The sequence below is a fragment of the Lacerta agilis genome, chromosome 5 (genome assembly GCF_009819535.1).
Source record: "Lacerta agilis isolate rLacAgi1 chromosome 5, rLacAgi1.pri, whole genome shotgun sequence".
Classification (NCBI taxonomy): domain Eukaryota; kingdom Metazoa; phylum Chordata; class Lepidosauria; order Squamata; family Lacertidae; genus Lacerta; species Lacerta agilis.
In genome coordinates this window covers 91,380,635-91,394,464 of record NC_046316.1, presented here as the reverse complement: position 1 = coordinate 91,394,464, position 13,830 = coordinate 91,380,635, and the positions used below count along the sequence as shown (strand labels likewise).

The window sequence follows — 13,830 nt, the reverse complement described above, 5'->3', positions numbered from 1 at the left end:
TAAGCCGTTTTGAAGGCTAGGAGCCGGTGCTGTTTGCTCCCCTTTCTTCTGTCTAAATGGGAAGCCGGGTATGAAAGATGGGAGGCTGAGATGGGGTTAATCAGAGCAGGAGTGGTGGTGAATTCATGCAGGGTTGATATTGCTGGTGGAATTAATTAGCCTTCCAGCTCCTCTAAGTTCGCCGTTCCTGGTCTAGCTAGTAAGAGCAGATCAGCAGCAGAATACAGAGCTATTGAGGAGGCTTGGGATCTCCTTCCTCTGAGATTTTCCCAAAGAGGCATCTGTCAGGGGATGTTTGAGGGGTAGATTATCCACTCTCAGGGGGTTGGCTTAAATGACCTAGTGGATCCTGTCCAGCTCTGTGGTCATGGTCATGGTTTTTGAAGAAGAAAGTCAGAATATTGTGACTGAGGCCCTACAAAAAAAGTCTTGAGAGTACTGACACCCTCTGGCAGGTGTGGAGGTAACCTGTTCCGAAGAGTCAAAAGAACATTAATTCAGTGCGTTTCCCCCTCTTGAATGCCTGCCTTTCCCTGCACAATTGGGGGAGGAAAACGCAAAAATCTCCACCGATAAATATAGCAGCTATTGTTTGTGAGTGATTGCAAAGTAATGTGGGTTAAGGATGACATCATGAGATTCTGCAGCCAGAGCCTCGGCCCCTGACACACATGTGAGAACAGTTGTTCTTTGCAGATGGGGAGAGCGGCTGGTTCCAGATATGATATCACAGCGTGAAATGCACAACATTGTAAATAGGATTTTCATAGGCACAGATAATAAGGCCCATCTGCTTTCGAGGAGGAACGTGGGGAGTTCCTCCCTTTTTGCAGAAGAAAAGCACCGGAGGAAAAAGTGAGGTGCATATGCGTGCGTTGCGAGGCTGACTGTCTTTGCTGCGGGGTGGGGCGGATTATACAAGCCCTTTCTATTTTGGTTTGTTGACATTTGGGTGGTAACACACATGGTGGATCATGTTAGGTATGCACCTGCCACGTATGCAATTCCTGCTATTGCTGCACAGATGGGCTGCAGTCATACGGCTGCAGTGGCATAGCGTGGGTTGCCAGAGCCCAGGGCCACATGGAGCGGGTAGGAGGGAAACGGGACCGAGTACGCATGCGCATTCAACTGCCTAACGATGTCTGCATCACCCAGGAGATTGCAGCCACAGAGAAAAGAAAAGAAGAGTTGCTCCATTGTCTGGAGAGGTCCCTTTCTGGTTCACAAGGAGAAGCCGTTTTCAACTAAGCCCAGTGACGGACGCGAGTAGCTGTATTGAGGCAGCACCAGTGATTGAAATTTTGTGCCCCTAACAATTTTGCGCCTGAGGCAACTGCCCTGGTGGCCCCTCTACGACTCCACTGTATGGCAGTCTTGGAATTGTTGGCCTTTGGTGATGGGGGTATGATCCCTGCAAGCTTCTTACATGTCAAGAACTAGAATTGAATGATGGGTTGAAAGAAGAGTTCTTTTCAGACGTTCTCTCTCTGTCCAAGGCTGCTGGTTACCTCTGGTGGGTAGTTTGCTCAGAACCTCTCTTGCACCAGCCTCTGCCAGATCTGGTTACTGCGCAGTTAAAGCGGAGGAAGGCAAAGGTGGCCTGTAGCCAGCAAGAACAGGCCTCTGAGCAGCCTGATTCAGAAGTGCCTGGGAGTGCCTGTTGGTGTCAGGAGGCTTCCTTGGTTGAGAACGCAAGCAGAGCCATCTTGGATCAGGCCAATGTTCCATCGTCCAGAATGCTGTTCTCACCTTGGTCAACAAGGTGCCTCAGGGAAGCCTGCAAGCAGGACCCGAGAGCAACAAAAACTCCTCATTTGTGATCCCCACCTCCTGGTATTCAGAGGGCATTCTGGTGGGGTGGCCACAGTCTGGCTGCTCACCTTATATTACTCCCTTGGGGCAGTGGCCCAAGTCCTGATAGGTCCATTGGAATGAAGCAGAATTGCACATATGCCTTCTTATGTGACTCCTGCTAGTTCCAGCAGGGTTTGCCCAGCAGGAATTTCCAATGCTTTGTGCTCTCAGCATTAAAATCACTTTCTCTCTCTGTGTTTGTGTGTGTGTGTGCACGCTTACTGTTGCGGCACAGTTCCTTGCATACATGACTCAAAGCTCCCGCTCTGTTTTCCACATGTGAGCAAAGAACGTTGTATGTCCAAAAGGGTCTAGTGCCAGGCTACAGCGCAATATCTTTGTTCCTCAAATGGTTTGGAATGTGCCTGCTAAGTGACTTTTAGCCGTGCAAAACAAAGCATCTTTTCTATAGAAGTGTAGTCTGGAGGATGAGTAATGTGTCCTTTTTCAAGTGGTGGGTCCCTTGTGTGAGGGGAAAAATTTATATCTCAGAACTGGCTGTCCCCCCCCTCAATAAATCAGCATATTTTTCATGTTTGGTCACCTACATTCCAAGTCCTTCCAAAATGCCACCCTCCCTGAACCCATTACAGTGCATTTATATGGGGGAATAAAACGCTTTCGTTCCATGATTGTTATCAATCGCAAATGGAATAATTATGAAAGCTTCCACTTTAAAGCCTACTTAAATGCCTCTAATTAAAGTTTGGCTGCAATTTCAAATGCAGACATGAATGCTTTATGTAAACTTAGATGCAGTTTTTAACTGAAGGCACTTGCTATGTTTCCTAGAATGCTTTATGAGTTTGCTTCTAAAAATTACCCAAAGTATGATCAAATCCAAGGAAGATGAGAGATTAGGTGCCATTCTGCTAATGCATCCTGTTAGCACAAGGATTTCTGGTTGTTCAGTGGGGCTCCCTCCTGACATGTGTCCCATACCCATCCCAGGTTTTCTCTAGAGAGTTGGAATTCCACTCATTTTATTTCATTATAGATTCATATAAATAATAGCTTGACATGCTTGCTTCACTTCAACTCCTTGATTTCAGCTTGAATGCAAGAAAAGTCCCATAGTTTTGCAGATACATACCAAATAGTTTTATCGTTTAGTGGATACATACCAATCTAAGATGCCTGCAGTAGCTACCACCTCTGGACAAGAAAGATGGGCATTTATTTATTTTTAAAAAAAGCATTTGTACTGCTGAGACAAAATCCATACTCAGCCATAACGATCATCCTAGATAGTTCAGTTTAAGTCATAGAATCGTAGAGTTGCAAGGGACTCCCCAAGTCTAATCCCATCTCCCTGCAATGCAGGACTCTAAAGCTAAAGGACCCATGACAGATGGCCATCCAACCTCTGCTTAAAGGTAAAGGTAAAGGGACCCCTGACTGTTAGGTCCAGTCGTGGACGACTCTGGGGTTGCGGCGCTCATCTTGCTTTATTGGGCTGAGGGAGCCGGCGTACAGCTTTTGGGTCATATGGCCAGCATGACTAAGCCGCTTCTGGCGAGCCAGAGCAGCGCATGGAAATGCCGTTTACCTTCCCGCCGTAGCGGTACCTATTTATCTACTTGCACTTGGACGTGCTTTCGAACTGCTAGGTTGGCAGGAGCAGGGACCGAGCAACGGTCGCGGGGATTCGAACCACCGACCTTCTGATCGGCAAGCCCTAGGCTCTGTGGTTTAGACCACAGTGCCACCTGCGTCCTCAACCTCTGCTTAGAAACCTCCAATTAAGGAGGGTCCATAACTTCTGAAGGAGACCGTTCCACTGTCAAGCAGCTCTTGTTGTCAGATAGTTTTTTTTCCTTGTAACTTGGAGCCATTGGTTCGAGTCCTACCCTCCGGAGCAGGAGAAAAACAAGCTTGTTTCCTGGTTGATAGAGCATGGTGCTGATGACAGCAAGGTTGCAGGTTTGATCCCTGTATATTTCTGCACTGCAGGGGATTAGACTAGATGATCCTCAGGGTCCTTTCCAACTCTGTGATCTACGATTCTTTGATCAGTGGGGAGGCTGAAGCGGGTGCGGGGAGGGTTCCAGGTGTTGGACTACAACTCCCATTCAGCCGTCATGGACAGTGGTCAGGAATGATGGGAGTTGTAGTCCATAACACCTGAACATAAGAAGAGCCCTCCTGGGTCAGGCCGATGCCCCATCTAGTCCAGCATCCTGCTTCCACAGTGTCCGACTAGATGCCCCAGTGGCAAACTGGCAAGCAGGATTCAAGCTCAAGAGCCGTCTCGCCTCCCCTGCGTATTCCAGCAACTGGTGCTTTGAAACTTCTGGAGGTAGCAGATTGGTGAAGGCAGGTTTAGGGCACCGTTCCCTCAGCACGAACCAAGACACAGCCCCATGCCTCTCTGAAGTCTAGTTTCCAGGTTTCTTGATTCACGACGGGCATGGAAAAGGCAAATTCAGTGTTGGCCGTTATTAGCAAAAAATGCTTCATATAAGCCAGGAGGTTGCTAATGCTCATGACAGCTGGGTTTTTTATGTACCTGCTTCTGGCTGTGGGTTGTACTTGTTTAAAAAGATTGATGCCCTGCCTCTTGATCCCCATGGCAGCTCACAAAAACAATACATCCCAGTAATCTCTGTTCCCCTGCCTGGTGCCCTTCCTTTGCTCCTGCAGTCTCAGGACGGTTGGCGGTCGATGCAGGGCACATTCTGGCAGAGGAGGTGGGAGCAAGATCTCTGCTGCCCTTCCTCTGGCTAATGGCTGAGGTTGCGGCATTCTTCCTGGGAGGAGGAGGGTGCAGATTCCTGATGGCCCTTGGTCCTCTAGATTGGGGGTGGGGAGCTAGATCTGGCCACCCGCTGCAGGCCAAGTTTGATAGGTGACCCATCCCCCTGCCCCCTCGGTTTGGAATCAAGCCATTACTTGCCCTACACATAGGCATGGCTTGGCTGACACAGCCTTGCGGACCAATTGGTGAGCCTAGTTAGGCCTGCGGGTCAGAGTTGCGCAGCACTACTGTAGCTGGGGGGCAGAGGTCAGAACATCCTTTTCCTTACCTTCAAGCTCTGAACCTTGGACAGAAATGCCCTCACTTCAGGCCACCGTGAAAGATGCATGGTTGGTGGTATGGCCCAGTCCCTTGACTTTCTGGGGAGCAAGCGATGCACATTTTGGGCAGGGGCAAAACAGGAAAATGTGACCTCGTCTGGCTTAGTTTCCTCTGTGTGCTTGGGCCGCCTTTGACGGCCTTGATGTGGCTGTAGTGTAGCGCTGACCTCCCGACTTCCTCATCTGGAGCTCCTCCTGACTCGCTTCCAGTGAAGCCACTTGAAGGCTGTTGGTGATGCCAGGAACAAGTTTCCATCTCTGCTGGAAGAGCTGGACTTCTACCCAGCTCCACTGAAACCATGCTGTTTGCATTGCCCTTGGGGTGTTCCCCATTCCATGTCCCTCTTCCCAGACCGAGACACTTCCCAAATCCTTTTGTCCCGAGCTAGAACGTGTCCTTGAACTCTGATGGTGCCTTTCGCTTGTCTGGCTGGAGGATAGATAGGAGTGCAAACACCTAGCATTGAAACACCTGCCTGTTTTGCATGGCTGGAATGCAGCCTGCTGCAGAAAGGTGAGACTTGCACCTGTTGCCCCACCCACTTCTGGCATTGGCCACTGTCCACTTGCCCATGTGGAAAAAAATTAGCCTGCCCTTCACCTTTTCCCACTCCTTGCTGGTGTTACTCCTGACGTTGTTGCTCCTTGTTGCTGACACCGATCCGATTATTATTCAGTCTTTTTCCAGGACTATAACATGGAAGGGAGGGTTGAGGTGGCATCATCGCAATAAACAAAAAAGCAGCAAATTGGCTCCGGTAGTCTTATTGGTATTGCATTAAAACAACTCGTTTCTCCTCTGACCTAATTTCTGTTCTTTTGTCTTTTTTTTTTTTTTTTAAAGGGACCCCTGAGAATAAACCCCAAGAAATACCACGAGGCCTTCATTCCATCCCCAGTAAGTAATGTGTAACACAGTAATCAACGAATGTGCAGAAGGTGAATGGCTGGAGCACCAAGGAACTAAGTCCCAAGACGTGCACAGAGCATGCAAAACCTTTGGGCGCAATCCATGAAGCATTGCTGCGACCCTGCCTCTGATCTATGCAAACCTCGCTGGAACGAACGCCAGTATAACAGGAGGGGAGGTTGGTGTTCTGGTACACGGCGATCCGAACTTTTAGTGCTGGAGGTGATGTTCGTTCTGAGCTTGGCGAAGCCAGCTGAGCCCAGGTTGGAGACCACCGGCTAGCTCTAAACCCAAGGGTTTATGATTACGCTTACAGATGGCTTACAGATTTTCCCCTGACTTTAAGTTAAGCTCCCCCAAACAAATGTGCTTCTCTGCTGCTGGTTTGCAGCATGAGCTAATTTGCGAACTTGATATCAAAGTAATGTGCGTGCTGCATTTTAACGTTCTTGCGTCTGAATGCCAAACCACGTGCGGTTTGTGAAACCTCCTTCAATCACGCCTCCACTTTCTTCTTTTTCTTTTTTTTGCGGGGCCATTGGTTAAGAGAAATTAGGCATGCCGGGCTTTCGGCTGTGTGGTGCCTTGTGAATGCAGGCTGCGTGTGCGTTGCTACGCTAGCAGGAGCCAACTTATTCATCCAGTGAAGCTGAATGTTGAGAATTCAGGACACATAAAAGGAAGCACTTCTTTACGTAGTGCATAGCTAATCTATGGAACTCACTGCCACAGGAGGCAGTGAGGGCCACCGAGTTGGATGGCCTTTAAAAGAGGATTAGACAAATTTGTGGAGGAGTCAGCAATGCTTCTGAATAGCAGTTTCTGGAAACCACAGGCGGGAGAGAGTGCTGTCCTGTTGGAATCCTTCTTGCTGGTTTCCCATAGGCCTCTAGTTGGCCTCTGTGAGAACAGGATGCTGGACTGGACAGGCCATTGGCCTGATCCAGCGTGCTCTTGTTATGTTCTCATGGGTGGAGGAGGAGGAGGAGGAGTTTGGATTTGATATCCCACTTTATCACTACCCGAAGGAGTCTCAAAGCAGCTCACATTCTCCTTTCCCTTCCTCCCCCACAACAAACACTCTGTGAGGTGAGTGGGGCTGAGAGACTTCAGAGAAGTGTGACTAGCCCAAGGTCACCCAGCAGCTGCATGTGGAGGAGAGGAGACGCGAACCCGGTTCCCCAGATTACGAGTCTACCGCTCTGAACCACTACACCACACTGGCTCTTTTGTTTTATTTATTAATTCATTAAATTTGTATTACCGCTCACCCCTTCATCCGAAGATCTCAGGGCAGTTCACAGCATAAAAATACAAGATAAAAACACAATATACGCAATAAAAACAGGAACGGGAACAAAACAATAATCCCCGTTCCCCCCTCCCACAAACCTTTGGCTGCTTTGTTTGCTTATAATCCTGTCCTTTCTCAAAGGACTTCCGTGTGGTATACATCTTTTAGGCCTGCCGACAACAGTCCTGCAAGGTAGGTTTGTCTGAGAGATGGCAATTGTCCCGAGTGGTTAAGAGCGGTAGACTCGTAATCTGGGGAACTGGGTTTGCGTCTCCGCTCCTCCACATGCAACTGCTGGGTGACCTTGGGCTAGTCACACTTCTTTGAAGTCTCTCAGCCCCACTCACCTCACAGAGTGTTTGTTGTGGGGGAGGAAGGGAAAGGAGAATGTTAGCGGCTTTGACACTCCTTCGGGTAGTGATAAAGTGGGATATCAAATCCAAACTCTTTTTATAGCAGAGTGGGGCTTTGTACCTGAGGGGGGGGGTCTTGTGGTCCCTTCCAGCTCTATGAAGTCCTGCATTCTAACCTCTCAACCCTATCGCTAGAAGTCGTTCATGAGAGGTTGTAAGGCATCTTCTTCAGGATAGTGTCAGCCCACGACTGGGATGATGGGGGGGGGGTGTTAAATGATTAGTTAACGTTAAGCCTGCCCCCCTCTAGACGGGCACAGCAAGGTTTGCCTCATGGAGGAACAACATGAGCACCCTTAAGTCACCGCATGTGAGATGGGCAACCCATGCAGGTGCTCAGTTTGGCCGAGGCCTACATTGCACGGTTCTTCTCCCTTTAAAAATGTGTGTGGAAGAGGGCCGCTGAGTGGGTTCTTCTTAGTGCGAGTTCACATATTCCTTGTCACTTGCCCAGGGATGCATGAACTAGGCGGTAGACGTATCACATCTACTGATGTGCCATTAAATCTAATGTGCTGTTTTCAGAACCTTGAAACCAAAAAAAAAAAAAAAGTATTTGCTGGCGAATGTAAACGTGCCATCAAATCTCATGCGCACCTTAATTTTTGCAACATAATTTGGCAAAAAATTGGCATTCGGTTCGAGTAAATCCAGTATACTGAAATGCATGCTGTTTTGAATATGCAGTTATGCTGGTGCATAAAGAGGCACCGATTTGCATTTTGAGGGGACTTTATATTCATTATTCAAACAGACAAAACAGCCCTGTAGATAATTCCTGTTGCTCATTAGCTGTGATAGTTTTAAGAGTTTCTTTTTCCAGTTTTACACAGCACAGATGCATGGATATGTGCAAGTGCCTTGGGTCACTCGCTGAGATCCTGTGCTTAGCTTTTTACCACAGGGTGGGCAGCACCCCAGAGCTTGCAGGCATTTCCAAGGGGTCAAAGGCTGTGTCAGCTGGCACCTCTAGAAAAGCCAGCCATTCTCCTTAAGACCCAATCCTACGCTCATTTATCATTTTTAGTCATCAACAGTCCGCTGGGCAAACGTTAAAGTGCCACCAGGATAAAACGAGGCCCAAGGTCTGCAAAGAATGAAATGATGTTTTTCAAAACTGAAATTTAATTGACGCAAAACCCCACACATACCCTAGGTAGAATAGAAGCATTGGCCCCCGACCCCACCCCACCCACCCCACTCACCATTCCCCCCTCTGCCTCTTTCCCCCTATTCTTCCTAATGTAACACTAATGTCTCACAGCAAATGAAGCTGATCTGTGGAAAACGCAGCTTAAAAAAAGAGACATTGCGAACACTTTTGTAAACTAAGAAATCTTTTAATAAAAATATATTAAAAAAACAAAACAAAACTGAAATTTAATTTGAGTTTCCTCGAAGCAGCCCCCGCTGTGTTTCGGTGTGCATAGGATTGCAGCCTTAGGCTTTGTTGAGGGCTGAGGAGGAATCCATTTGGGAAATCCCATGCACTCTTGGGGGTGTATGGGGACCGTGTGATTTAACCTCTTAGGCCCCGTTCTTTTTGTGCAAACAACCTGTTTATGATAAACAACAGAACGAAGAGAGAGACTTTCCTAGTCTCCCTGGCTGGGGTGGCCTGTCTGGCACTGCAGCTGGCAAATGGCAAGCTCACTTTTTATGTCTTCCCTTATTGACAAAGAGCTAAACGATGGGGGGTTGTTTTTTTTTTTTTAAAGAAACTGCCATCCGTCACCTCCTGGCATGGCTAACTTTGCAAGGGGAGGGGTTGCTGCAGCACGCGGGTGATGACTGAAATAAGAGGGCCCTTCTCCCGAATGATGATGTAAAGCATTTTTTAAGGACGTGGTGGGATTACTTGGGGAGTTGAGGTGAGAGGGGGATGGGGAAGAGAAAATCTGGACTCGTCAGAGGAACAGCTTCCAGGCGGAATTACGCTAGTCCAAGAAGCTTTGCAATTTTTCTGCATCTTGTCATGGGAGGCAGCCTTTGCACAGCTGTTGAGCTGCTGCTACGGAGGGTAGCTTGTCTTGCTGTGGAATCGCCTCCGTTTCACATCAGGGCAGCGGCCTTCTGCCTCCTTAGCAAAGAATCCCAGCCTCGGAGCCGCGTGGAAGGTGGGCCTTCCTAGGCAATAATTTACTCCTTCGTAATAAATGCACTGATCGCCGAAGAATGGATGCTTTTGAATTATGGTGCTGGAGGAGACTCTTGAGAGTCCCATGGACTGCAAGAAGATCAAACTTATCCATCCTTAAAGAAATCAGCCCTGAGTGCTCACTGGAAGGACAGATCCTGAAGCTGAGGCTCCAGTACTTTGGCCACCTCATGAGAAGAGAAGACTCCCTGGAAAAGACCCTGATGTTGGGAAAGATGGAGGGCACAAGGAGAAGGGGACGACAGAGGACGAAATGGTTGGACAGTGTTCTCGAAGCCACTAACATGAGTTTGGCCAAACTGCGAGAGGCTGTGAAGGATAGGCGTGCCTGGCGTGCTCTGGTCCATGGGGTCACGAAGAGTCGGACATGACTGAACAACTGAACAACAACAATAAATGCACAGTTCTTGCGGGTGTGGTGGTGATGCAAGACCTCTTCTACCAGGACACTTCCCGAAAATGCACACTCCATCTCCCCCCCCCCCATCCTGCCACCCTGGGAGGTGGCATCCCACTCTTGCATCCCTGAAAGCCACACCTACCCTCTCAGCTTCTCCAGGTCAGCCACCTTGGCCTCAAGGAAATGAAGCTGTTCTCTGAGGGCTCCTTGCACCAAGCAAACACATACAACTTGTATTAAGCAGTCAGATTGTCAGACACGTGACGTTCTGTACCTTAAGCTGTTAGCTTTCTACCTGCGTGTCTTCTGCTGCTGTTCATTGACTTGCTCCTTACTTTGACGTCTTGTCACTCTTCACATGCTGGTGTCTTTTTCACAGTGCAATTTCTTTCTCTTTCCTAAAATCAAGCCCCCGAGTCTACGTGGGTTGAACCAATTTTAAGGAAAGAGGATTTTTATTGCCAGCAAGGGAAAGTGGTGCTTCTGTTGGCTGGCAGCAATAATTAGCAGATAATTAAGGCAGCAACCGAGCTTGCCTTAGAAAAACAAGAGACTCCATACTGCTCGCATCTAATAGTGCTTTGCTCATGGATAAACTCCCGGTTTTGGTCATTTGAGCGGTGGCATCTTACTGTGGTTCAAGAGACTGATGGGATTGCTTCTCATTTCAGGATCCGGAAGGCTTCTGAGTGCGATTATTTGAATCTTCTTGCTTTTATTGTTGTGGGAAATCAGTAACTTGTGTACTGCGCCTCTCCATATGTGTAATGCCAGCACTCTCCCTCTTTAAATCCCTCTAAAATCCACCTCTTCGTTGAAGCCTTTGGCTTAACTTTTCAGTCCTTGTTCTCCTCCCCGGAGTCTGCCCACCCATCAGACGGACGGAGGGGCTGTGGTGGGCTAGAGAGCTTCATGCTACCCTCAGGGGACACGCATGCAGAGGGGTATAGTCCAGGGGTGGCCCATTGGACCCGAGCCTTGAGTCTTTTGGATCGGGCTCTGCATCTCGTGTCCTTCCCTCCTTTGAAAAGCCATTAAAACAAAGCAACACAGAGAGCTTTCCTTTCAGGGTGGCTGGGTGGATAGTGTAGGCTGGTGAGACCACAGCCTTCTGCCTCCTTAATTTCCCCAGAGGCACATTTGTGTCCTCGTGCATCTGTGCCCCATGCCTTCTAACTTCCTTAGCAATGTCCCTGCATGTACCCTTGAGAAAAGACATCCGACGTCAGGCCGTTGTGGCTCCAGGCTTTCACTACTAGGGTGAGGAGACAGTGTAATTCTGGGAGGGCAGGGAGATGAAACAAAAGGAGGGCTGACGGGAGAGAGGGGGGCGGCTGAGGAATTATGATGAACTTCCCAGTCCGTGGCAGCAGTGAAGGTGCTTGGAGGGCAGTCAACTTGCAATTGGCCGTGGATTTTCGAAGGGTTTTGGAACTGCGGGCTTATAATGAAAAGTCAGATCAGTGAGAGCATGACTTGTGAATCAGGCTAATGAATCCCATTGTTTCTCAAAGCCTTCATTACGCGCATCAGGATAAAAAGGGAGAACCAACTTGATTAAAGCATCCTTGTAAACACTCCCCCCCCCCCCGGGAGACTATCCAAATCACTACATTCTCTCCTGGAAACAGATGGAAGCTTTCTTTGGTTCTGAGCGGTTTAATGTGTTGTCACCCGCTCCCGACATTGCAAACTGAAATGTGCAGAACTCTGTGAAGCGGAAGCAATTTCAGACAGGGATCCAGATGTGCTAATGTGCTGGATTCCCCCCCCCCCAAAAAAAACCCATGTAAGAAACTTCTTGGCCTGGGTTACAGTGCTTGGTGCTTTGCTGGGGAAAGTCTACATTGGACAAAACTGCTTTTGATCCTGGAATAGTAGTAGTAGTAGTAGTAGTAGTAGTAGTAGTAGTAGTAGTAGTAGTAATAATAATAATAATATAGTATAAAAATACCCCGCCCATCTGGCTCTTCAGCATGCAACTTTTAGAGTCAACTCTCCTAATAAAGGTGTCGATTCCTCTTCCAGGTGCATGTGACAGGCAGCCTTGTGATGTGCTAGGAAAACATCTATGAGCCATATGGCATATAGAAATGATGGGGGTCCTTGTGCAAAGTGCACTGAGTGAGGTAACCAGTGGTCTCATTCTGCCCCATGGAGGCTTACTACCTAGCCCCCAGCACAGATCCATATACCAAAGATCTCCTTCCTTTATCATGGAGGTGTCGTAGCTGGCGATGCTTTGGTAGGTCGTATCCTCAAGTTTGTGTTGCTTTGACAGGTGCCATACATTGGCTTCTCCTTTGCAGGTGCAATTCTGAAATTGCTCCCATGCTTTTGAAATTGCTCCCAACGCCTCACTTTCTTTGCCTCTTCAAATGACTGCTGCGGTTTAGGCTTGGTTCTCTTATGTCCCCACCCCACTTTTGGTATGGCTGAAATGGAGATTCAGCAGAGGAGGCCGCTGCTGAAAAGATCCCCCATGGCTCTGTGAAATGAATGAGGACAGGTTCCAATCTGCCTCGGCAGAAGACATTTTCACCAGCACGTCTCATTTCCAGCTGCTTATCTGTCGGCTGTGCCTTCATCCCCTCGGTGAGATTGGTCCAGCACAGCTTTCGCTCGGGATCCAATTTCTCTCTGCAATGGTCGCCCTTCTCCCTGAGCGCTGTGCTATCTTGTCCATTTCACACCACTTGCTGGATTTCATGCCTGGGAGAGGCCTGGAATTCCTGGCAGCGGAGGATTCCCTCTGGCTTCACCACGAGGCTGCATGGCACGGCACTTCCGTTCCAGAACCGTGAAGCCGAGAAGCCTGCTCTCTGGGGCTGTTTCGGTGAACATGCTTCTGCTCGGGAAGGGCTTGGGGCCAGGGGAGAAGGGGGGCCCTTGCCTTACACTGAGCCAAACCTATGGGGTCACTAGGTACGTTGACCATAAAGCAGTCACGAAATTAGAAGACGCCTGCTTCTTGGGAGAAAAGCACTGACAAACCTAGACAGCATCTTAAAAAGCAGAGATATCACCTTGGCGACAAAGGTCCGTATAGTTAAAGCCATGGTTTTTCCAGTGGTAATGTACGGAAGTGAGAGCTGGACCATAAAGAAGGCTGACCGCCGAAGAATTGATGCTTTTGAATTATGGTGCTGGAGGAGACTCTTGAGAGTCCCATGGACTGCAAGAAGATCAAACCTATCCATTCTTAAAGAAATCAGCCCTGAGTGCTCACTGGAAGGACAGATCCTGAAGCTGAGGCTCCAATACTTTGGCTACCTCATGAGAAGAGAAGACTCCCTGAAAAAGACCCTGATGTTGGGAAAGATGGAGGGCACAAGAAGAAGGGGACGACAGAGGACGAGATGGTTGGACAGTGTTCTCGAAGCTACCAACATGAATCTGACCAAATTGCGGGAGGCAGTGGAAGACAGGAGTGCCTGGTGTGCTCTGGTCCATGGAGTCACGAAGAGTCGGACACCACTAAATGACTAAACAACAACAACAACAACAACAACAGGTACATTGACTGGCAGCAGCTCTTCAGGGTCTCAGGCAGGGGACAATTTTGAACCCTACCTGGAGCTACCATTGGAGATCAACGCTGGGTCCTTCTGTGAGCAAAAGCAGATGCTTCATCGCTGAACTACGGAGCTTCTCCAAGGGGAGTCAACAAGGGGTTATTGTTTTTATTTTGATGATGTATTATTTTGTTCTTATAATGTG

At 48.6% G+C, this 13,830-nt stretch overlaps 1 protein-coding gene across 1 annotated transcript in view; it reads left to right on the top strand.

The window, feature by feature from the left end:
* Positions 1-13,830, top strand: part of DIS3L2 (DIS3 like 3'-5' exoribonuclease 2) — a 200,418-nt gene that overhangs the window by 25,543 nt on the left and 161,045 nt on the right. Inside the window, exon 5 of the mRNA XM_033150865.1 lies at positions 5,780-5,833. Coding sequence (XP_033006756.1) covers positions 5,780-5,833 — 54 coding nt within the window. The remainder of the gene's footprint in view (positions 1-5,779; positions 5,834-13,830) is intronic.